The sequence below is a fragment of the Grus americana genome, chromosome 5 (genome assembly GCF_028858705.1).
Source record: "Grus americana isolate bGruAme1 chromosome 5, bGruAme1.mat, whole genome shotgun sequence".
NCBI lineage: Eukaryota > Metazoa > Chordata > Aves > Gruiformes > Gruidae > Grus > Grus americana.
In genome coordinates, this window is record NC_072856.1 from 35,781,362 (window position 1) to 35,806,515 (window position 25,154).

The 25,154-nt window shown below is 36.0% G+C and overlaps 1 protein-coding gene across 5 annotated transcripts in view; it reads right to left on the reverse strand.

Annotated features, from left to right (window-relative positions):
- Positions 1–25,154, reverse strand: part of RYR3 (ryanodine receptor 3) — a 241,646-nt gene that overhangs the window by 132,869 nt on the left and 83,623 nt on the right. For all 5 annotated transcript variants that reach the window (XM_054826190.1, XM_054826188.1, XM_054826189.1 and 2 more), the window contains exons 12-22: positions 22,742–22,863; positions 18,729–18,897; positions 17,513–17,648; positions 15,822–15,917; positions 15,011–15,129; positions 12,390–12,523; positions 11,509–11,750; positions 6,863–7,055; positions 2,204–2,420; positions 1,886–1,990; positions 248–351 (exon numbers count right to left, since the gene is read on the reverse strand). In XM_054826190.1, coding sequence (XP_054682165.1) covers positions 248–351; positions 1,886–1,990; positions 2,204–2,420; positions 6,863–7,055; positions 11,509–11,750; positions 12,390–12,523; positions 15,011–15,129; positions 15,822–15,917; positions 17,513–17,648; positions 18,729–18,897; positions 22,742–22,863 — 1,637 coding nt within the window. The remainder of the gene's footprint in view (positions 1–247; positions 352–1,885; positions 1,991–2,203; positions 2,421–6,862; positions 7,056–11,508; positions 11,751–12,389; positions 12,524–15,010; positions 15,130–15,821; positions 15,918–17,512; positions 17,649–18,728; positions 18,898–22,741; positions 22,864–25,154) is intronic.

Below are 25,154 nucleotides of genomic sequence, written 5' to 3' on the forward strand. Positions count from 1 at the left end.
CAAAAATAATAAATAAAACCTTCAAAGTCTAAAAAGGTACAAATCTGTGGCTTGAAAGTTATGCCACTTTATTGAAAACAACAGGATTTGGTGTTGTTTTCCTCTTTGTATTTCTGTAGAGACAGATTGTTCTACATTGCTCTGAATGTGTTCTAGCAACGTTAGCAGAATTCACTTTGAATGAGATATTCTAATGTTTTTATATCTTACAACAGTATTTTTTATATCTTTTAAATTTAAAGCTCACTTAAGGGTTTCAGTTGACATTTGTAGATTATAATTCTTCTCTGTCTCAGGTAATTTTGAGAATTCCACAAGACAAGGATGATGTCTTTTATTATCATCCCGTATCTGTAAGAAAGCAACAGAAGAGAGTACTTTCCTGATACCAGATTCGAGCCAGAATCAGAGTAAAAAAAAATAAAAATCAGTTAATTCTTTGCAGTAATGAAGACATTGTAAATAATACCATTTATCTTTGCTCAATAAGAGTTACCCATCATTATATAAATGAACTTTCCCATGATTCGTTTATAATGCACACTATAAATACTCCTCCATAACCAAAAAAAATCAGAAAAGAGAAAATAACTATTTCACGTGCGCCACATAAGTAGACAAAACACAAGGAAGCAAGCTTATAAACTCAGAGAACATTTCTGCTGAATGCCTAAGTAATATATGCTCAATAGAGCACAATCTGATCTATTGTACACATTCTGATTCAAAAACCTTAAAGAAACATTTGTTAATGCTTTCCAAATTCTACTGAAATAATAAAGCAGAGCATTGGATTTTTTTATATCAACATAAGTCTTTTAATACTTATCTGACTTAATTAAACAAGGTCTTTCACTCAATGCCAAGTGCTTCTATCCTGATAGCAACTACTCATGACATTTCACATACAAAAACATTTTTCAACTGCTAAAGCTCAGAAACATTAAAAAGGTTAGCACAGCTCAGAATTTCAATAACAATGACATTTTAGCAGGTAGTATGGTAGAATTCTTGCAGAAAAAGGTAAATCAAGTCCATAAGTAAAACCAGCAGAACATAAGAGAAGGAAAAAGATTCTTCTGAGGTAGGATACAGTTGTGATGGGCACATGGAGGACTACTCCAGTAAATCTGAATTTGAAAAAAAAAGATGAAATAACCTAAATTCAAGGCAGAATACAGCCTTTAGAATTTTATATTACTAGGGGAAGGTACCTATTTTAATATAATTGTTGAATTTAATATAATATTCTGAATATAGTATTCTTCGCTTACCCTTTTAACTGTTTTTCATTTGGTGACATTCACTGGGCAGTGAACGCCTTGTCACATGCATTTAAATAATGTTGACCAGATGGCCTTACTCTCTTCAAGCTGCTAGGTTATACCACATCATAAGGGATCTTTATAATGATAAGTTTCAACTGTAACTAATTAAATAAAATAAAAAGAGCATTGAGGAATTTGAACGTCACCAAAACCGTGTCTCCATTATTAACAGAAGCAAATTTCCACAATGGACTTTTTGCTTGTTATCTCTTTGATCCCCAATACTAGAGTAACCAGAGAGTTAGCTGAGGGAGTACTCACTGTTGGTATGATTTTCAGTAGAATTCCATCTTTGTATAGCTAGCATGTCTCTCAATTAAGATAATTTTTTCAAATGGTTAATTACTTGTAGTGCTAAAATAGGTACCTTATATTCCAAATTTGCCTTCTAATCGCTAGTTAATATCACCATCTCCTGCCAGCTTACATATTCATCTATCATTAGTAATGTATAGACCACCATTAAATGCTCTGTTCAACTTCCAAGTCCAGGTTTTCTTGTAGAACACTTAACCTAATATAGGTGATCATACACAAATAGGTCTTTCAAAACGTACCTTGCCATACGTCCAGCCCAGTTCTATTTTATTCATTCCCCACAGTTCATGGATATTTTCAGCCAGTTTGTCCCTGATCTTTTCAAGATGAAAAGGAAGAGCAATCTAAGAAAAGATCATAACAATTCCACAAATAAGAAAAGGTTCCAGATACCATACCTAACAGGTCCAAGATCATCTAGTTCAGTTAAATACACCACAACATGCAAATGATGAATTGCTAAGAAAGGGGACAAGCTAGCTTAGGGTTTTTTATACTGTCAATTTAAATTTTGTTAACACATATTTCACAATCCCATTATTGCTTACTTAACATACCTGACTGGTGTCTATTGGACAAGGGATAAAGGAAGCTTGGGAGAGGAACTGAGTTGTACCCAGCAGATCCCTCACTCCATCAGAATCTCTCTTATATTCTTTCACTGGTTCCAGTTTCATCTTCTCTTTTGGAAGCAATGCTTCATAACAGGGAGCATAGCCACCAGGAGGCAGAAATTTAAACTCTCCATGACGTCCACCCAATAAGAAACGAACTCTGTGCAATTTTCAATAAAGAAATTACACTCTTAAATAGTCAGCATATATGAACATTATCAATAAATAATTTAGAAACTTGTTTATTTGAATAGCATTTACAAAAATGCAGGTGTATTTTATGCTTTGATAAACACCAAAGAGTTACCAACCATTCATACTAGCAGAAACTATGAATAACATCATCACCTACCCACCATTTTTTGAAAACTTGTTTTGGCCAAAGCAAAACTGATTATTCAACGCAGTAGTGTATTTTCAAAGAAAACCCTGTATCTTACTTAAAATCAAATAGCTGTAGATTGAGTGAAATTTTTAGTGCATTTAAATGATTTGGAAACACAAATCTGATTTAAATTGGACTGTTACTCTAAAAAAATGCCATAGGGACTATTTATAAATCACTTAAAAGTTTTAAAGAAACTTCTCAGTGCACTCATGCAGGCAGTTGCCACATGAGAAATAAACAGAGGATATGGTGAAAAAAAAGCCCACTATCATCATAATAAATAAAGCAAACAAAATTATACCAAATAGTGCAACTGGGAATGAGTTTCAGAAGCGTAACTAAGATTCCTATTAAACCCCTAAAATTTTCTGTTTCTCCTCAGATATATATTTTTCATATAAATTTAAGAGTATACCAGGAAAAACAACAAAGACACAAATTATCCAACTTCATACTTTGGTCCTCATATAGGCAAACTCTAGAGGTAAACAACCACAGAAAATTAAAACAACTGTTATCTCTAGGAAATAGCCCATATATTTGTTGTGATGGAGTGACCTATGCCACTTTTTACTTACACTTCTAGAAAGACTAGAACTATCAGATCAAGATACATCATTGACAGTAAGAGACATTAATAATAAAAAGAAGAGAAAAATTAAGACACACAAGTTTTCTTAAACAGGATGTACATAAGTACAAGTCACAAATATCTGAAACAATTCAATGTCCACAAGAAACACATTATTATGGATTACTTTTATTAAGCTTGAACTTTCTAATTTCGTTTTAAAAATACATCCTTTAAAATATTTAAATGATCCCAAGGCAGCTAAATATTGTCTGACCTTAACCTTAAAAGAACGCTCCTGAAAATCAAATACAAAGCAATATAACTTCTGAAAGACAGCTAGAAATAGTTAAACATTGATTTAGGTTAATTACTACTTTTATTTCATTTTGGAGTTGGGCTGTACATACTTTCACAAAAGCACTCTTGATAGGCAACTGCACCTAACATTCTAGTAATTTGCCAGCAGCTATACTTAGTTTTCATAGCCTGAATGACAAGACTTTGTTAAATAGTCTTTTGCTTACTACAAAGGCTGTTTGTGAAAGACAAGACCCTCATCATAACAGTATTTAATGTACCTCGTGCTTAATTACTAAAAGCACCAGGCATTTAGTTTTAAGATGTTGACTTTTCGTGTCAATGCATCAAGACTCCTAACTTCCCGAAAAACATGTTGGATTGGGTCATTTAAAGTTAATCTCATATTTCATTTCTTTAGCTCTGCATTTACACGCTTTTTAAGAAGAAGAGGTTAAATAAATCTGCATAGATCAAAAGAAAATCAGAAGAAAAGAAAATGAATTCTCTACACAGAGTTGCTGTTTAAATTCCTTGATTATTTGAATGGCCGTGTTGCAGTACTACAAGCAGAGCTCAGAGCACCATTGGTAGAAGGGGGAAAAAATGGATAGATAGGGACAAAATGCCTACAGTAAAAAAACAGAGTAAGAGGCAGTGTAGGTAAGCAGGTACTGACAAGGGTTTAGAGAAGAAAAGCTGATGATGGAATGATGAAGCAGACCCAGAATCAGAGAATGAGAAAGTCACAGAAAGCAGATAAGCCGCAACAGAACAAATATAAGAGTTTGTGCCCAGTGCAGAACACTCTCCTCCACTCATGAACTCAGGATTCCCATGCCATAATATTTCTCTAACATTAAGAGACACAGAAGATGACATACAACCTGCTGCTGCCATCAGCTACTATTAGCTACAAGGGAAAACGCTCCCACAGAATAGACAAACAACATCAAATAAGAATGAAGAAAAATAATTACATGTTTAAGCAGATTTCTTACAGAGGAAATTAATGAAGATTTTGAAAAGCTCTTGTACTAATGCAGCTACATAGTAGGGTCACTCCCAGAGGGATAAATGAAAATTGATTTATTAAGCCCTTCCCAGGCCTCCTTTATTCTGTTTAGTCTCTGTTAGTATTGTCACCTGGGAGGTTCTCTTAAGCATGAGATGCTCAAAGAATTTATGTACTGATCACAGAAGGAAAAGCCCACAGAGAACTAGTTATCTGATTTACTTCACCTCAGAGAAACAAAGATTTCTTTTTTCTTAATTGCTAAATGTATAAACCATTTATAACCTGGGCTTTCTTTCACTTATGAAAGCTATATACTGTCTGTTCTGGACACATGGAAGCTTTGAGTAACTGAGGCAAGCAGCTCCAGTGCTGGCACGATCCACAGCGGAGCACTCCAGCGTGGTGCACAGGGGGGTTTCCCAACCTGGGGTAACCTCAGGGGCAGCCAAGGGAACCACCAGGAGCCCACAGCTCACGCGACAGTGGCTGACAAGGCCTGGGCAGCGCCCGGAGCAACAGCGGCCTGCAGGAAGGGCACACAGGAAGGGCACTGAAGCTCTGCCAGCTCAACCAGGGAGCAATCGTATCCACCTGCCAGAAAGCCACGGCCTCTCTAAGCTCTGCACGCACACCATGACTGACAACACAGCTTCCTAGATAGAGCTCCAGTGGGAAGGTGCTGCCACCCAGATGTCAGGCTGCAGGGTGTGCCCTACTCTTACGCCTGTACAGGATGGCAGCAGTGAGAACACCTATGGGAGGTGCACCCAGGTGGAGGAAATCCTCTACTTAGTAGCAGAGCTCCAGGAGGAGGTGAGTAGGGAGTGTGACAGAGATAGACTACTGGAATTGCACTCTACCTTCCCTGGGACAGGCCCGACAGGCAGACAGTATGCATGATATGGAGGATTCCCTATCATCTCTCCACCTGGCTGAACACAATGACTAAGGGATAGGGGACAATGGCAACAAGTTCCTGTCTGGTGCAGCAGGCACCTCTGCTCTGTGACTGCTCCACCTTCCCGGGTGCCCCTGCAGAATAGGTATGAGAGTCTGCAAGTGGAACTGAACAATAAGGAGGATGATGGTTTATCTAGCTCGGAGGCGTTGTCGAGGTTAAGACAGCCTACCCCTGCATCAAAATGCTTCCATAAAGAAAAAAAGATGGGTCATTGTTATAGGAGACTCCCTTCTGAAGGGAACAGCTCCTGAAATGATAGAGATTTCGATTCTCAGAGAAGTAAGGAGGGGGGGCAGCAGAACTGCCACCTTGGACTTGTGGAGGGCAGACTTTGGCCTGTTGAGGAGCCTAGTTGACAGAGTTCCTTGGGAGGCAGTACTGAAGGGCAAAGGAGTCCAGGAAGGCTGGACATTCTTCAAGAAGGAAATCTTAAAGGCGCAGGCAAGCCATCCTCATGTACCAAAAGATGAGTCAGCGGGGAAGAAGACCAGCCTGGCTGAACGGAGAGCTTTGGCTGGAACTCAGGGAAAAAAGGAGATGACCTTTGAAAGAACGGGCAGGCAACTCGGGAGGACTACAAAGATGTCATGAGGTTATGCAGGGATCCAGGAGAAAAACATAGTGACAAAGGATGAGGAAAAAGCTGAGGTACTTAATGCTGTCTTTGCCTCAGCTTTTAATAGCAAGACCAGTTGTTCTCTGGGTACCCAGTCCCCTGAGCTGGAAGACAGAGACAGGGAGCAGAACAAAGCCCCCATAATCCAAGGGGAAAGGGTTAGCGACTGCCTACACCACTTAGACACACACAAGTCTATGGGGCCAGATGGGATCCTCCCAAGGGTACTGAGGGAGCTGGCGGGAGTGTTCACCAAGCCGCTTTCCGCCATTTATCAGCAGAAATGGGCAATATTAGTAACAAGATTCTAAAACTGCTTCTCATCAGTTCTTTGTGTTTCCTACTGTGAGTACAGTATCAGTTTTCCTGATTATTTAGGGTTTTTTACTTCCTACTGAGAAAGCCAGTGAGGATTTTAATTAGTGCCAAATGTGGTGCTGTGTTTCTAATGTGCTTTTTTTTCACTGATAATTGGAATGAGACAAAATTAATTTCCCCTAGGTCACCAAATAACCATAAAATAATAATTTTCAGACACTGTGACTTGGTCAAATTGCTAACAGGCTCACATTTCACCCTTAAGTGAAATCATCACTAAACAAATCAGTACTTTCCTGCCTCCCTCCCTCCCAGCTGCTGCTTGGGTAGAACTGAAACAACAAATCTGAACAAACAATACATGAATTTGGACAATATTTTGTGTGACAAGATAGCAAAAAAAACCCAATTAAAATTAACTTGTACTTACTTTACACCTGCTGATAAGCTTACAACGGGGAAGAAAAATCCTTCTGTACTGAAGTTCTCAAACATTCCTTGTACAGGCTGTCCATTAATGCGGAATGAAATGCTGGGTACACCTAAATCCAAGCAGCAGCTAACCACATCATCAGATGCTAATAAATGCTGATTGACAGATGCTACAGCTCTGGGTACTCGACCTAGGATAAAAGTATTCAGTAATCAGAAGCTTTAAGCAGACACTCAGAGGTTTAACAATGAAATTATTTTCTTAAAAATACCATCAAGTATTTTTGTAGTCATGAAGACATGATCTTGCCTTCATTTGTTTTATGAATGGTTCTGCTTTTAGAGACAGTGAGTTAGCCTTCTTCAAACTGATACATGGCAGAAAAGTGCATAAACTGAGCAAATCACTTGAGACCTCTGACACTGTTCGCAAGACAGAACATGCTCAGCTGAAATCACGCAAGTTCACACTGCAGCCTGACGCAAGAGTACTGAGGCACAGTAAATGATGCCCTCCTTAGAATGTATCTTTGATGTATCAATTTTTTTTTTCTCTTTAGTTATTTCTGAAACACCAGATTCACATAACTGTGACTATTCAGTGGTGAGACTGGAACAGTTTGCCCAGAGAGGATGTGGATGAACCATCATTGGAAGTGTTCAAGGCCAGGTTGGATGGGGCTTTGAGCTACCTGGTCTAGTGGAGGGTGTCCCTGCCCATGGCAGGGAGGTTGGACTAGATGATCTTTGAGGTCCCTTCCAACCCAAACCATTCTATGATTCTGCTGGACCCGGGATTATGACCAATACGCAGGTTTACAGGTATCAAGAGGCAGAATGGTATACTGAGTTATCAAAAAATGGATCAAGAATTTAATGGGCCAGGTTTTCTTTATTAACTACAGCCATACACTAGACAGAGGGAGCTTCATTTTCCCCACCTGGGAAGGTGGAACATTACAGCCATGCACAGGACAGCAATTATAATAACAATTCACCAGAGACAAAATATCTGAAATAATCTTAACTCTACCCATTTACAGATAACTGCAGTTTTTCAATCACACTTGAGTATCTGAGTATATGTTTAGCCAAGTAATATCTCTTTAGAATTTCTTTCAAAACAATTCCCTTGAAAACATTGTATTTTAACTGTAAAGCAAGTCTAATTAAGCAGTTAAGCACTATTCCAAATTATTGCATTTGGAACTTCTCAAGAACGAGTCAAGTCAACTGTTCAGAGTTCAGGACAGTTTAAGTACTCTGGATTTTCCCTTACTGCAGGAGATGAGATTTAAGAGATTTTCCAGCACTGTATTTCTGAGGCTCAATTAGTGTTTAATTTTGTATTAATGATTTATTCAGCCATTTCTAATGGAGTATGCTACAGATGCCTCCCAGCCTACTCTGAAAAATCATTATTTTTGTCGTTTGAGAATTGTTCAGTAGTGCTGAAAAAAAAATGGAATTACGGGTGTGCACACACACACATAGATATTTTATATACAAAATCCTGTGCTAGAACAATGCTAATATAATTGAAAAGTCAAACACACCCAAATTAGGAAATATTAGAATTAAGGCCATAAAATCAAATTCATCATATTTATGTACGCTCTATTTATAATACACCCTTTGATTGCATGGCCCTACACTATTCTTTTCTGAGCAATTAAAGAATACTTAGCTGTATATGAAATTGCAAGGCACGGAGAAATATGAGGAAATTAATGATTTTGCCTACATGCCTTGAATAGCGTACAACAAATAAAGCACAAGCCACAAATTGAACAAACTAAAAAATAACCATCATTTACTGTATGCAAGAGAGATCTAGAAGGAAAAATGACATGCTACTTCATAATTAAAGATTGTATGCACAAGGACTGAAATAACGCCTATTTTTTTTTTCCCTAAACTTCTGAATGTTCATGAATAGCTAGCTACACACTCGAGAAACAAAACTGTTAAATTAAGACAAATCTATAGAGTGTCCTGATACTGGAGTTTTTTCTAAGTCTTTTGAACAACTTTAAAAATATTTTTACAAGAAACATAGAAAGCTAAATTCCTGGTGAAACAAATTGTAACAAAATGTCCTTTACAACAAAATGTTACATTCCCAACCCAATGTTTAAACATTTCAGAGAAAAGGTGGCCAGAATTGTCTAACTTTAGAAAAAAATGTCCACATCTCATTCCAGAAAATGAACTCAATTTTCAATTCAATTCTGTCTTGAGGCAGAGACCCAGCCAATAAAATTTGCTCTCAAATAATTTATGATTAACAACGGTATAAGCCAGAGAAGTACAATTTTAGACCATATTAATACAATGTTAATAAAAGGAGATCCTTCAGTTTCATCTGCATTCTTAACAAAATCTTCTATGTGAACGAAAGACTTTTATCAATTAAGACAGACTGTTTACACATTTTAGGTAAAAAATCTAATTGACAGAGGGCTGTTTTAAATATTTATCTAAGCAGAATACATATGTAAAATCTTCTAGAAATTTTAGCAACTGTTTCGCTTCCTTCTGCTTTTCTTTCTCCTTTCATTACTTATTGATAGTTCAATTAAGAATGATGTTACAAAGATGGCAGATGATGTCATTAATGGTATAAAACTAATTACCTAAATATTTTCTTATTTTATAGCCTTATGCATTATTTCTTCTCTGCAATGTTCCTTATTTAGAGAGTATTTAGCAACTTTAAGAAAGCAAACCCAACCATCGGCATTTCGTGCGTTGCCATTTGATTCCTATGACTAGCCAATAGCACTTTGCTGGTTGTTTCTATAGGAACACACATTGACACAGTCAAAAGGTACTCTGCTGTGACAAACCTGTCTGTTTACAAAAAGTATATTCTAGTTCTCTTTCTCTGGATATAGTATTGGGGGAGGGATAACCACACAAAAAATGAGCCGTGAGCTCTACAGCTGCTTTCCAGCTATGTGCCCTAGAGGGTTCTCACTAGTCCCTCTCCAAAGCATCCTAATCAATTTCTTCTGCTTTCTCCTTTTTCCTCAGTGGTTATTCTTTATAACACACTCATTATTACAAAAAAAATATTTGAACCGCAACACTTCAGATGAGCCTTCCTGTAAACTCCTTTTACTCTTCTCTCATACTCCTTTTACTCTTACTCAAATCTACCTGACTGCACAGGTGGTAACTTCCACTTTTTCCTTAACTCAGCCCACTAACATCTTCAATTTGCTTGAACAGAGAATGTCTAATAAGTACTGTCACTGATCCCTAAATGACCACAAAATATGCATTTGCTGGCATCCATTAACTCCCTTCTTTGTAAACTGCAAGTGTAACCACTTCACTGCATTACTAATTGAGTGTCTCCTAGTTTACTACACATATTAAGAAGCATTCCTAGAAAAACCCTATTTTTTTTCTGCTAAGCCTATTTAGATAATAGATGAAAAATATTTTTTCAAAGAGCATAGCAACTACAGGTTTTCAGTTTGATATTACATCACAGAAATTGACGTTCTAAAATCAACTGAGGTTGGTAATAGCTTTATGATTCTTATTTCTAATTGCCAAAATTATCTTTTATGAGACTATTTAACAAAATTTAAATTCAATTTATTAAATCTATCAATAGGTGTGAGGACCATAGAATCATAGAATGGTTTGAGTTGGAAGGGACCTCAAAGATCATCTAGTTCCAACCCCCCTGCTGCGGGCAGGGACACCCTCCACTAGACCACGTTGCCCAAAGCCTCATCCAACCTGTTCTTAAACACTTCCAGGAATGGGGCATCCACAACCTCTCTGGGCAACCTGTTCCAGTACCTCACCACCCTCACAGTAAAGAATTTCTTCCTAACGTCTAACCTAATTGACCCTCCTTCAGCTTAAACCTATTACCCCTTGTCCTGTCACTGCACTCCCTGAGAAACAGTCCCTCTCCAGCTTTCCTGTAGGCCCCTTCAGGTACTGGTAAGCTGCAATTAGATCTCCCCGGAGCCGCCTTTTCTCCAGGCTGAACAAGCCCAACTCTCTCAGCCTGTCCTCATAGGAGAGGTGCTCCAGCCCTCTGATCAGCTTCGTGGCCCTCCTCTGGACTCGCTCCAACAGCTCCATGTCTCTCCTGTACTGGGGTCCCCAGAGCTGGATGCAGTACTCCAGGTGGGGTCTCACAAGAGTGGAGTAGAGGGGCAGGATCACCGCCCTCGATCTCCTGGTCACACCTCTTTTGATGCAGCCCAGGACACGGTAGGCTTTCTGGGATAATAATCTTATTTTACTTTTGCTCTTGATACAAAGTGAAAGAGTACTGCAAATGTAGATCCATATACAGTGAATTTGTCTGAGATCAATACATCCATTGTTTTTGAACACATAGACTGAAGTCAGTACCAATCTAGATCTGGAAAATGCCATTTTTTAAAATCAAAATAATGAAAAGAGAAGCTATCTGCTAAAAAAACCTAATTGGTATAATTCAATATTGACTGAAATCTCAGACAAGTCTGATCTGAAATTCTAAATAACTTCATGATATCCTGGAGTTCTAAATGTAGCTCACTATAAAAGAGCATGCTATATACACACAAGTACTGAAGGTAAAGGTAACTCCTAAATGTGAGAATAAGCGGAAGTGAACAAAGTACTTACCAGACCACAGATGAAGGCCATCAAAACCATAAGAGTACAGGTCGTCACCAACACCATTGCCTCCCCATCCTTCTCCACCTCCAGGATAGGGGGCATAACCTGAAGTAGAGGCCCATCCAACTCGTAAATGGGTGGGTTCTGCCGTCAAGAATGGATCGACCTGATCAATTATTAACTCAAAGTACCACTTCTTGTATTGTGCAGAGCCCTCAGCAACACCCAAAAATATGTTTGGCCTTATGCTAAGAGAGAAAATGTAAGCCAGTCAGTGTAAACATAAAATGTGACATTATCAATGATATTGCTGCATAATAGTCAAATTCACTTTGCAAATACAGTAAGAGTGTAGATGTCCACATTTTGCTTATAATATTTAAAACAGTGACCCATTTTATGACTTTATAAAGCTTCTGTAGAATCATCTTCTAAGGTATAGGTTCCATGCTTTGAAAAACTTATAGTTAGAAGAGGAAGAACAAGATCATTTCCAATCAAAAAAAACCAGGAGTGAGGATGTGAGGAAAACAAATCCCTCTTAAAACACACAAGTACTTCACAGTATGTTTACATATTCCCTAATAATTATTAGGCAAAGCCATGTTCTGTTTTGAATGAGAAACAAACAACTTTAATTTTTCCATTTCAGAACAGATTGTACCATTAATTTGCAATTTCTAATTGAGCACAGTTTCCATGACAATTGCCATATTGCTTGTAAAAATGGGTTTTCCTGAAGTTAATACATAAACACTTCCTAAAGTGTGTGTCTCAATATTGAAAGCTGTGGAACATCTCTTAGGTTAGAGTATTTTCTTCAATTCATTATTGAAGACGTGTAAGTTACATTTTTTCTAATATAACAATGAAACATGTCACTATACCTTGTCACATCATTAATCAAACGTGTTTGCAAGAGTAAGTCTCTTCTAGGCAGAAGATTGTCACAGATCAAATTTTGATTGGCACGAACTGCAACTCCATTACAGACACAGAGAGAGCAAAGCACATCGAGAACCTTAAAAAAAAAAAATAAAAATGAGAAGGAAAACAGGTAAAGGCAGCTGCATATACTATTATTCAGTCATTAGCTTAATTTACATTCAGAATAGATCTAAAGGAAGGAGTATAATGCACATTATCATTATTGTTTTCCAAATACTTTTCACATATATGGACTGAATGTAGTCTATACTACTGGTAGAGGATATCAAACATTCGTGGAATACAAATTCAGAACACAGGATTTGCAAAATGCCTCAAAATCCCTTCCTTTGAGATTCCTTATTCCCATTTTTGTTAGAAAAAAGCAAAGCTAGAACAGCTGCATAGCAGCTCTACAATTTTTTTAATTAAATTTCATTAAAAATTTGAAATGTAAAATTAAATTATTGAGAAATTTACTGCAGCTCAAAAAAACTTTCTGAACAAAATTAGTGAACAATACCGAACTGCAATTCTCAGACTGCTTCTGAATCTGTTCTGAAAGCAAGTTTTCAATATGAGAAGTAATCAATTTATTTTTGAAATGAAAAACATTTAAAAGAATTCACTATAAAGCAAAACAGAGTTTGAGAAAGAGCTTACTCTAATATTTCAGCTTTCTTTTTTTGGGTCACAGTCTAAAAAGTGAGAGAGATTGACATAATTCTCCCACAGATTACTAGAGCAAAAGGTTTTGGAAGAGAAACACGGTAACATAGTGCTGTTCAACGCTGGGGGACAAAGCTGCACACTTTTGCAAAAAACAGAGAAGTTTAAAGATGCACTTGAGCTCTGCCAGGCAATCACTGAGCCCAAATGGTCTAAACTCTTACAGACCATCTCCAAGACAAAGAACTATCTTCACACTGTTGATTACCATTTTGGAAACTGTTGCACAACACAAGGAGCAGCAGAACCTAACATATATTTTAGCCACCCCTGTTGTCTGTCCAGTGGATTAGCACAAAACCACCCTCAATAGCAGTTTTAGCTAATATATTGTGAACTTTGCTATGTCCCAGCCCATGCATTTTGCTTTCTACCGTCTCTGTTATTGGGCAGAAACCTCTAGTACAGAAGGATGGAGGTAGTAACTTAAATAACCACAGAAACTCTGACCAGTATGCAGCTGTGAAGTGTTTTAATAACATTAATGAGAATCAGTAACTCAGAATTTACATATAAACAGTTCAAGTAACCTCATCTTTCTGACACAAGGCTTTTCGTTAAAAACATCCTTTAAATCGATAATTTCCAAGACAATTTTGGTTAATAATATTACTGTTTCTTATTTCCTAAATCACAACAGAATTTCTAATCTAGCAGGAGAACAAGATACACTGATTCCAGAGTAACAAATAAATTCATTACTTCACATTACTTCCTTACTTACTGATGTTTAGTAAAAGACATTACAACTGTAAATGCACAAATTCGTTACCCAGTCTAATTCTTCTCCTGTATACAACATTTTTCTTTTCTGCTTTAAATTCTCACTATGAAGTCTACATTAAGATGCTCCAGCTGAAAGGTTCTCTTTGCAGGTGACTGGCACAAGCACAATAACCTTGCTAACAGCTAAAAAGAGTAAGCTAAAGTTACCACTGTAATTTAAACTTTTTCCTTCTGTCTGCTTATATCAATTCATACTCCTTAACCATGCTTAAAAATACTTCTCTCTTTTTCCATATCTGTAGGTGGTTAGGGTCTCCGTATTACCTTCCCCTGTAAATCAGTAATTTCAGCTCACTAAAACTTTCTCTGTTCTTCCTCCAGGTTACCAGTCTTTCAAAAAAAAATTTAATTGAGGAAGGAAACTCACATCAGAAAATCACACATATAACTATATCCTCCTCTGTGTTGTGATGTCATCCTGATCGCAGCCAGAAACTGTGTTCACCTTCTTCTGTCATAATAAATTGCACATTGATGTCTAAATTAATTTCCACCATTATTTCTTCTGGTATAACTCAGGGTTTTTTTCTTTCTTCTGAACACCTGTGTTTTCAGATATTTGGATTATTTTTCTGATTTCTCATTTTATTTTGTTCTTTTCTGCTACTATTGTTATTACTCAAGTTAGGAATGACTTTGCAGGATTTAGTTCTGTCTTTCTGCAGATACAACAATGGTAGTTCACTGCTTCTGCAGAGCCCTGCATCACAAAGCAATCTACTCTGTCACGTGTTTACAGCCACCAGAATGCTTCATTTTCTCAGCAAAACCAAAGTTCTGACTGGTTATCAATGTCTCTTAACTATTTGCTTGTCATACATATTTGCTGTATTTGAAACTGAAAAGCAATTATATATTACACATTTTTTTAATCTCAAAAAAGCAGTTTTGCAGATGTACTTCAAGGTTATTTTATTCCTTTAAAGGTACTAGAATCATGTATTTCCATTAGATTTTTCTCTGGGTTGTTTGGGTTTTGTTGGGGTTTTTTTGTTTTGTTTTGGGTTTTTTTTCCCCACAAATCATTGTGAGATTATCAATACTTCCTTAGTTCTTCCAAACATACCTTGTAATTGCGCCCGTGTTTATCCAACAATGAAATAATGGATTTTATGTGGTCCTCAGCTATTATATTTAAAGCTTCTGGGCTTTCAATCAAGATGCAATGCAACACTTCCAAAATACCTGTATGAAGGCCACAGAAATAATGTTGTTATTAAATCACCTGTGCAACTGCAGACAATCTAAAAGCTCAGTAAATAATAGAGTATCTTAAGAGATGCTATTTTTCTCCAGCCTAAAAAGAGAATGAAAACACTTTTAAAGAATATTGATATGACTATGATGTGAACTGTGTTAGACATAAATGAGTTATGGAGCTGTTAATTTCTGGTTTATTTTGAAAATAGCCACAATTTTAAAACCAATTGAGAAAAACGCAAATTCTTTTCAATGAGAGAGACAAAGGTTTTAGTAGGGAGCATTGTACAGCATTTTTATATTTGTTGAACACCTCATAGTGAAAAAAAAATTATATATATGTTATTTGTACTTGTGCCCACAAACAACTCTGGTGTTATTTGATAGCAATGGGACAGGAGTCTTGATACTGTCTGAAACAATCCATTAAGTCACCAAAGTCACATTCAGCATTGATTGGATGGGATATTGCACATACCAAATGTATGGAACAAAAAAATGCCATAAAAATGTTTGTTTAAATGTAATAATTTGCTCTATTAAAAAAAAAAAAAAAGCAGTGTATTTGTTTTCTAATGCATGTTGTTTTCAAGGAAAACTGCTCTGACATTTGTAATATAAGACAGATGTGTATGGTGTGTTGATAGTTAATTTACATTTATAAAAGTGAGCCTCACCTGAGGAAGATTCTAATCTGTCCAATTTACTGATTAGCCAATCGAGGTTACTGGAAAACTGAGTACAATTGTTTCTGTTGCCACGTATGAGAGCAGCTGAAAAAAACCCACAAAATATAATTTTATAACAGGAGATTTCCTTTTTAAGTCACCATTGTTAATTATATATATTTTAACGCAATTTTTATAATGACTTCACAAAATAGTTAACAGACAAATCCTAAATACACATATGTAGCAGTTATAAAGAATTAAGATTTTCATTAATTTGAATATCAGCAACTGACATAACTTCTAAAGACCATGTAGTTTTTGAAGTTGACAGGGGTCTACTGGATGAACAAGAATTCCAGCAAAAAATGTTTTATTTATGTTTTCTTTTATTGTTAAATTTAAATAGAAATTATCCACCACCCATGTTTGATGCAAATGTCAAGCACTGTCATGATCAGGAGGCTGAAACACTTGTTCTTCTATTTCTTCCTGCCAATAAGTGGGAAGATCATATGCAGAAGTTTAAGTTCAAGTTGAGCGTACTGCTCTTTAGCTCTACTTTCTGATTAAAACATGTTCTAGAATGGATAGCTTTTAGTCTTCGGCAGCACAGAGCACGTTATTTGACTGCACTTTGAAAGTTCATCAGCATTCAAGTATTTCAAGCAGTACTGATTTTTTTTCTTCCAGAAGATATTACTGATCATAGAAAACCAAAAAACCCCTTTTGTATACAGTTGTCAAGGATTTTTATTATGAAGCATTAACTTAATATTTATTACATCAGAACAAATATGTTCAAGATGTACTTGCAGAAGAAAATCAAGACAAAATCTGAGAAGGCCTGCATAGCACTAAAGGAGTTTTTTCATCCTACTTTTCTTTGAACTCCTAAGACTGTAGTAAAATGAAGACAATTGTATCTCATTACTTTCTAAAGCAATGAGAAGACTTCACTAGAAGCATCTGCACGTCTGTGCTGTGTGAATAATCTCATGCTTCAAAGCACTGTCCCTGGCGTTGTTTTATACTTGTCCTAATCCTCGACTTGTATATTTTACTAAGTATTTAAACTCCATCAGAAGACAAAATTCTCCTATATGAGGAATTATGCAACTTAGATATCAAATTAGTGATTTAAAGAAATACACATATACATACTTCTCCTACTATACTATATAATTTTGGCCCTACTACAACACAAGAGCAGTTCACTCCAGAAAGCATGGCATTGAAATTGAAAAAAAATATTTTAATTTCTGGTTTATGTAATTATTTTTATTAACATTTAAGTCTAAGCCTCAAGGGAAAAACAAGGATTCAGTAGATCTGCAAGTGCTGAATATCACTTTTAGGCTTCTCTTCAGCTTCATATATGAAGACTGCTTTCTGTTTTTTTCTGATTTTTAAAATAATAATTCACATCTATTTGCATATCACAGGTACACTTAAATAATGATAATAATAAGCATTTGGCATGCTGCACTAGGGTTTTTTTTTTCCTAGCTGAGATTTATTTTTCTGCTGCATCATTGCTCTGTTCTCTGAAATAAACATCAGTGAGTATATGGAAGAAATTCTATAAATTACATGATAGAATAAATAACACACAAAGTAGTCATCTTTAGTGGTGAAGCAGCAAATAGAATATTAAGAATACATATTTTTTTACATTAGTAGATTATTGAAGAACTTACCTAACAATTTGTAAAGGAGATTCAAAATTTCTTTCCATGCTGTACCATGATCTTCTCTTGCAATTCCTGCAAAATGAGCTGCGCTGTTGTAGTCATTTAAGCGATCAATGCAATTCAAAACTAGTGCCAGCATTCCCTAAACACATATGACAGAGAGGAAAACCAAATGTAAATAAAAAAAGCATTTGTTGTCCTTTTAAAGGATTTTTTTCCTGTACACATTTAAAAGTTGCATCATCTTAGATTAAAAAAAACAACAAAACAAACAACAAACTATTATGCTTAAAAGATTTGAATATGTATTTTTCTATATCAAAATCATCCATTTTAGAGAATGATTCTATACTCTTCCTTACTTAGCCAAGTATTACAAAAGGTAAGGAATAAACAAAGCTGACAATAAAGGCTTTTACAATTTTTGTGAACAGACTCTTTTCTACATAGAATCTTCCTTATGTAAAAAAAAAACAAAACCCCACCAAAAAACCAAAACCAAACCATTTTAAACTTACATACAAAGGAATTTTTATTGATTAAAAAAGGTGAAAATCTTACTATGCAATAAAATATCTGTAAAACAAACAAATTCAAATACTAGCATAGATATTTAACTTCAGTTTGATTGGAGACTAAAATGGCATTGAAAACCTGCAAGCAATCCAAACATATGTAAAAAAATTGTAAAATATATTTCCTATACATACAGAAGTGTAATTACTCCATTTTCAGAAAGGAGCAATTCTACAATTATGTAATGTTTATTATTCTCTAAAACTAGCATTTTTCCAGTTTTTAGAGATAAAAAGTTGCTCTTTCACACCCTGGTGGATAGACAAGACATCACAAACAGCATCTATCATTGATCCTATTTTTATTATTTATTTGGGGTATCCACAATGTATAACTTCATAGAGAGAAAAAGAAATTTCTTGTCACAATTGTTTCTTTTAAAAATGACATCTGTTTAAAGATGCTCAGAAGTATTAACGGTGAATTTTATGAGAGAGACCTTGTGGCCTGTGACAAGTGTGGAAATGAAAAATATGTAACAGCAAGTTACCACGTGGCATTACAGTTTATTTTATATGTATCAGCTACGGAACTTTACATTATAAATCATATACATGCATATAGATGATAATGTTTCGGTTCTTCTCAATGCTTGTGACACAATACACTTAAAATTCAAATAATGCAACAATTCCTCTCTCTGTACCTCTTCTTTGAATAGATTTTGTCTGTTTTTGAGTGACCGAAGCTTGCTTTGCTTATCTTCGTGTTCCAGGTCTTCTTCGGGAAGCTGGAAGTAAGTAATCAGATCTTGCAGAGTCTGAGCCATCTCCTCAATAGGCAGGGCAGCAGGTGATAGTGTTCTGTTGTTTCCACTAAGGAAAACAATGAGAAAGACTGGCAGCATTATTCATTTTTGCACGTTAATTTACAGTATTTTGTAGCAGCCCATTTTCTGTTGGTATCTAAATCAAGTCTTGTTATACATATGACATGTGTATGAGCAACAGCTGATCTGACTTGCAAATCATTCAAACCTCTATTGTTTTGGTGTCCAATGCTCAGAGCTTCCTGAAGTGAAATTGTTTCCCTTTCTGTACTGACGTGAAGAGAGAGAAAGATTAAAAAAATGAAAAAATGAGCAGAAGAAACAATGTAAGTCGGCAAAAAGATGAAACAGAGGTGAAAGATATACTAAAGTCCTTTCTTACAGTAACTGATTTTTTTCAGATACTTTAAATCCTATTGATGACACACATGTAGTGTGCAGATGGTCTAAAATAGTAGTAGTTATTGAGGCTGTACACCCCCAGTCTTCTAGACGAAGAATACAAAAGTAACAGGTAATCCTAACCATTAATTAGGCCTTCTGTATCAACTCTATATAGGAAATAAAAGAAAAGCAGGCTTTAAAAATATAAAGCATTTCAAGGAATCTCAGCTGTCAGTAAAATAATGTCTCTTTCTTGTTCAACCATTTGCTCAATCTTGGGCAACAACCCAATTTTTCAGATTTACTATTATAAATAGTATAATCCAGGAGGAGCTGATTGCTGGCAGAGGCGAGTTTGCTTTTATATCCTCAGCACAGGGTGCGCAGACGAGTAGCGTAGTCACTTGTGATACTGGAGAAGTAATGTTTTAAACACAGCCTCATATGGAGGGTTCTATGGAAGCAAATTCTTATTTATAAACTTTTTTTTTTTTAATCTATTAGGCAGTAAACCAAGGATGATCACTTGATCATCATAAAATTTCTGCCAAGCACTGTGAAAAAATAGTTTCTTCAGTACTACATAAATTCTTACCCATTTTATTGTGTATCCTTATAAGTTGATAAATATGCATTGACACAGAATTTTATTTTACCCTAAAAATCATCAAACAAAAACGTATCATATGGAAGAGCTATAGTGAAGGAAGCATGAAATTTTCACTGAAGATCTTTGTCTTGCTGCTTGTTAAACAGCTGTTAACCTGTAAGTTCCCTAATGTAAGAAAAATGTCATGAACAATTTACTCTAAAGAATGGGACAAGGGAAGGGGAACAAAAGTAACAAAGGAAACAGCGTAATAAAATTAAGGTAATATTATAGAATTATGCTTCAGAATGCCCCATATTTTCAAACTAACATAGCTAAAGGTATTATTCAAAAAGTGAAATATAACCACAGGTGTAAGGCAGTTTTCACGATACTTCCCCTCACTATCCAAATACTAAAATCCTTATCAGAACACTCAGTTTAGAATTATTTCCATGTAAAGTTTCAAACTTATTGGTAATTAAGGTCTGTCAAAATTAAGCTGAGCTAATAAGTGACAGAGAACATTCTGAACAGTTTTGTACAAATTGACAAGCCAGATGATATACAGCAGTAGAACAAACCTTTTTAAGCACAACATAGACTTCAATGAGATTTGAAAAATTTAAGTTGAAGCGAGTGCATAAATAAGGTGAAAGCAAGTCAAATTTTGATTCTGAAAATCTGTTTCATAAATAATACTGCTTAAATACAGGCTCGAATCCAGAAAACCAGGCTAGGGATGAAATGTGATAAATACAGTATCTTTTCATGCTCATTTTGTCAATGGTTCATTAAGATTCAACATCTCCTGAGGATGCAAAGGGTCTTCAGTCAGCAACATACAAATTTAGATAAACCCCTTTAAATGATATTCATGTCCAACAAATTTGTTTTGCTATTGGCCAAGATTGTATTTTTCCATGAAAAGAAAGGAATTACTTTGTCGTATGTGTGGCAAGGATATTAGGCAATTACTTACCAAGTACAACTCTTTATATAATCTTCTTGATAAATCAAGATTGTGACAGAGCAAGTCTGATGTCATATTAAATTGCTTAATTTACCTGATTTTCTAATGCCCTTTGTAGTATTGACTCCATGCTTAGGGTACTCGTAAATTGTATGTTTCACAGTGACCAAGTGTCCAAGGGCTTTGGTGTTTTGATCTGTGGAAATAGCCATGACTGTTTCCACATTAGTTTTTGAATTCTATTACACAGTTAATGCAACAGCCCAATCCCAGATATTGCTTACTGAATGATAACTAATAACTGCATTGCCCTCTAGTACAGCAAAGATTTGGAAGATATATGCTATTCAGAAGATAATTCTATTGATTCTATTCTAAAGTCTTAGAAACACAACTTGAGTTATTCCTTAGAGTCAGATATAGTCACCATCTCTCTGCTGAGATGCTGACTTTGAATACCCATAAGTCTATTCCACTGCGAATAAATGTGTTGGTTTAAACAGAAGATTTAGGAATGCTCACATAATATTTTAGCTGAGAGAAAGAAGTTAAGAAGTTCTTCCTTTTACCTTCTCAGCTGACAGCCTTCTGCCCTAATTGTTGTTACTGCATCTAATCTGTTATCATAGAATCATAGATTGGTTTGGGTTTGAAGGGACATTTAAAGGACATCTAGTCCAACTTCCCTGCAATAAACAGGGACATCTTCAACTAGATCAGGTCGCTCAGAGCTCCATCCAACCTGACCTTGAATGTTTCCAGGGATGGGACACATACCACTTTTCTGGGCAACCTGTTCCCTCGGGTTGAAACCCTCATCATGAAAAATTTCTTCTTTATATCTAGTCTGAATCTACGCTCTTTTAGTTTAAAACCCTTACCTCTTGTCCTATTGCTACAAGCCCTATTAAAAACTTGGTCCCCATCTTTCTTATAAGCCTCCTTTAAGTATTGAAAGGCTGCAATAAGGTCTCCTCAGAGCCTTCTCTTCTCCAGGCTGAACAACCCAAATTCTCTCAGTCTGTCTTCATAGGAGGGGAGCGGGTCCAAAGGAGGGCCACAAAGATGATCAGAGGGCTGGAACACCTCTCCTAAAGTACCTAAAGGAGGCCTACAAGAAAGATGGAGGGGGACTATTTACAAGGGCATGTAGTGACAGGACAAGAGGTAATTGCTTTAAACTGAAAGAGGGTAGATTTAGATCAGATAACCTGAATAATAATCAGAACCTCATGGGGTTCACATGGGTCCACTTCTCAAGTGTCCAGGTCCCTCTGAATGGCATCCCATCCCTCAGGTGTGTCAATCACACCACTATTATACTGCATACAGTTCCTCTGATCTTTAAATCTTCCAGATATGATCAGGGGGGTGACAGTGAAGTAGGAGGATGGATGATTAAAAAAGTACAGGTAAAATACTGCAGTCTAGATTTTGAAGGCAATAAATTGGTATTCTCCTCCCAGACATGCCGAGATCTATTTTGTACTTCCTTCTATTGTTTATTTGCATAGACTTGGGGCTGCTATGGTTTCAATTAGTTTGACAAATTTGAATAGAGTTAACTATAATATTTGGTCTACCAAGAAAAATAGAAAAATAAGAACCCTTTTATGAATATTATGAAGATCTAGCTACTGTGGAATGCTTAATAATGGAGTTACATTGAGATAATTAGCATGTTTTCTTCAACCTGGATTATGATCCAGTTTGCTTCTGGCTTCACGGTATTAGACTTCATGTAAATAATCTTAAATACGCTGTTTTATCTATTTAAGAGCATTACTCATCAAAATGACAAACTTAAGTCAGTAAAAATGTATAGCTTCTAAATGCAAATACTTGAAAGCAGGAAACAAGGATTTTGTTAGAGCAATTCTTATCATTTCAGAATACTTTAAAAAACAAACAAGAATTTATTGTATATAAGATGGTAACAACTACCTTGTAAACTGGCTGAATAAGCTTGTAGTATTGCGAATGATTCGAGCAGCCTGGGATTCCTCGTGCTGACATCTTTGTAAAGTTAGACCATCATCCATATGGCCTTCTTGGTGTAATATAACCTATTGAAAGTCAGTAATTAACACAATAATTATTTAAATAAACCTTTGTTATTTAAAATATTTTGTAACATTTCAATATTGCACTAAAACCAGTAATTGCATATATACTGAGCTACTATTTGTTAATCACTTTATTTGAACACCTGTTTATTAATTAATTACAAATTTGTCAGTTTCACATAGAAGTTATTCAGAGAAAACATTTTAAAGTATGCTTATTCTCCTGAAATCCATTAAACCTATATGCTTATCAAATATTTTCCAACTCAAACAAAAAATGTCATTCTTTCTACATTCTGGCTGTCAGGGAAAGATGATCTTCACTATCTTAAGCATCATTTACTAAGGGATTCACACATGAAAAGACTACTGACAAGAAAATCAAGCTGGAGTGAAAAACATCATAAAAGTTACAATGGGGCTAAAGGAGCATCAACAATTATGAGTAACTTCTGATTCACTTAATTATTCTCTACACATTAGTTTGGATTCTTATCAGAACCAGATGCGAACATCATAGGAATTTCAAGCAGTAACAGAAATCCTTTGGTGGCTTATTAATTTTCCCTTTAAATAAATACCCAATTTCACAAAAAACCAGCATAATTTTTAGGTATCACAAAAACAAGTCTTGATCATTTTGAGTCATTAAAAACCTGCAGCACGCGTGTAAGAATTAAATGTGAGTTATCCTGCTGCCTTGCCTAAGATGTAACCTATTGAATTCTCCACTGAAAAATGTATTGGTTTAGCTCCGACATAGTAAAAAAATTCTATATCTGACTTCCCACTTAGCTGAGTAATTCTGTAGGCACCGAACAGTTAACAAAGAAAAGAATGATGTTATACAAGTGGTTACTGCCACAAATGGGAAAGTTGTTTACCAACACCTTTTTGTACATACTGGCATATAGGTATACCAAAGCATTGGAAAGCGATGGGGTGTTATACACGGCAGGATCCGAAGTACACATGTGCTCTGTTCCTTCCAAGATGCTGTGGAAGTGCTTCTAAAAGAGGCCCACATCACCCTATGAGTTTATCTGGACCCCAGAATCCATGGATATGGGATGGAGAAGACTAGGAAGACACTTTTGAATTAGTATATTGATAATATTATCTTAAAGGAGACTTGTTTACGTATTGGTCATCTTTCCTCTTTGTTCAAGTACTTCTTTATACAGAGCCACACTGTGAGTGACTGTGTTAGCTGAAATATCACTGTTGCCATAAAGAAAGGTCCTGGTATCTCTTAACTGAACAACAAATAAAGAACTGCTCTTCCCATCACAAAACTAATAAGAAAACATTTGACAATCAGGTAATGTTTCCTCACGCCATTGCATGTAGCTCCAGATTTTGGAGCTACAGGAATGGTACAGGAAATAAAATGTTTGACAGACAGGATATTAAAGCTGCCAGGCCTTGCAAAGTAATTGTACCTTCACCATTGCGTAGCAGATATGCACTCTTCTCCTTAAGTATGCAGTAGATCAGGGAAGTGAGGAGAAGTCTTTTAGAAGGACCTATTCTTCCCTATTTCTCTGACCAAAAAACATCCTCAACTAAATAATCCAGAAACACCACAATGACAGGAAAGTACTATTTAGAACTCCAGTAAGTAGATCATGGCCAGAAGCACCCAGCACTGCCTACTTCAGTTCCTCAGAGAAACCATTGCCATGCAGAAAAAGAGGCATTTGGCACTGCCTTGGTTGCTGAAGTACAGCAGGGCACTGGTATTGACCAATACCCTGAGTAATGGTCCAGGACACGAATGCCAAACATGTAGCATATATTCCTCTGTCCTCTGAGCTCCAGCATTCGGGAGCTCTGCAGGAGTTCATAACCCCAGAGCTATTAAAGCACAAAAGCAAAGTCTCAAACTGAAAAGACAGGCATCCATCAGTCACGCTGGATGGTTGAGGAATATTGAATAGAACATTGATGTAAACATCACCATTACCTGGCAAAGTCTTGAACTTTGGTTACCAAGATCTCAGAAAAAGAGAGATACAACAGATCAAAATTCTGGCAGAAATCATTCAACAGAAGCCCCATTAATGATGCCAGAATTTCTTACATATTTGTGTCTTGCAAAGACAGCATGGTAACTAGATTCATGAAACTACATCAAAGCCAAACAACAGAAATTTTTACTTGGCATTTTGAGTATTTTATAACAGAACTAACCCCATAGTTGTTTTCTCCTCTTTAGATTTGCAGCAGGTATCAGTGATAATAGCTAGGTTATGGGGACAAAAAACCTCCTTTGCCTCTTGCAAAAATAA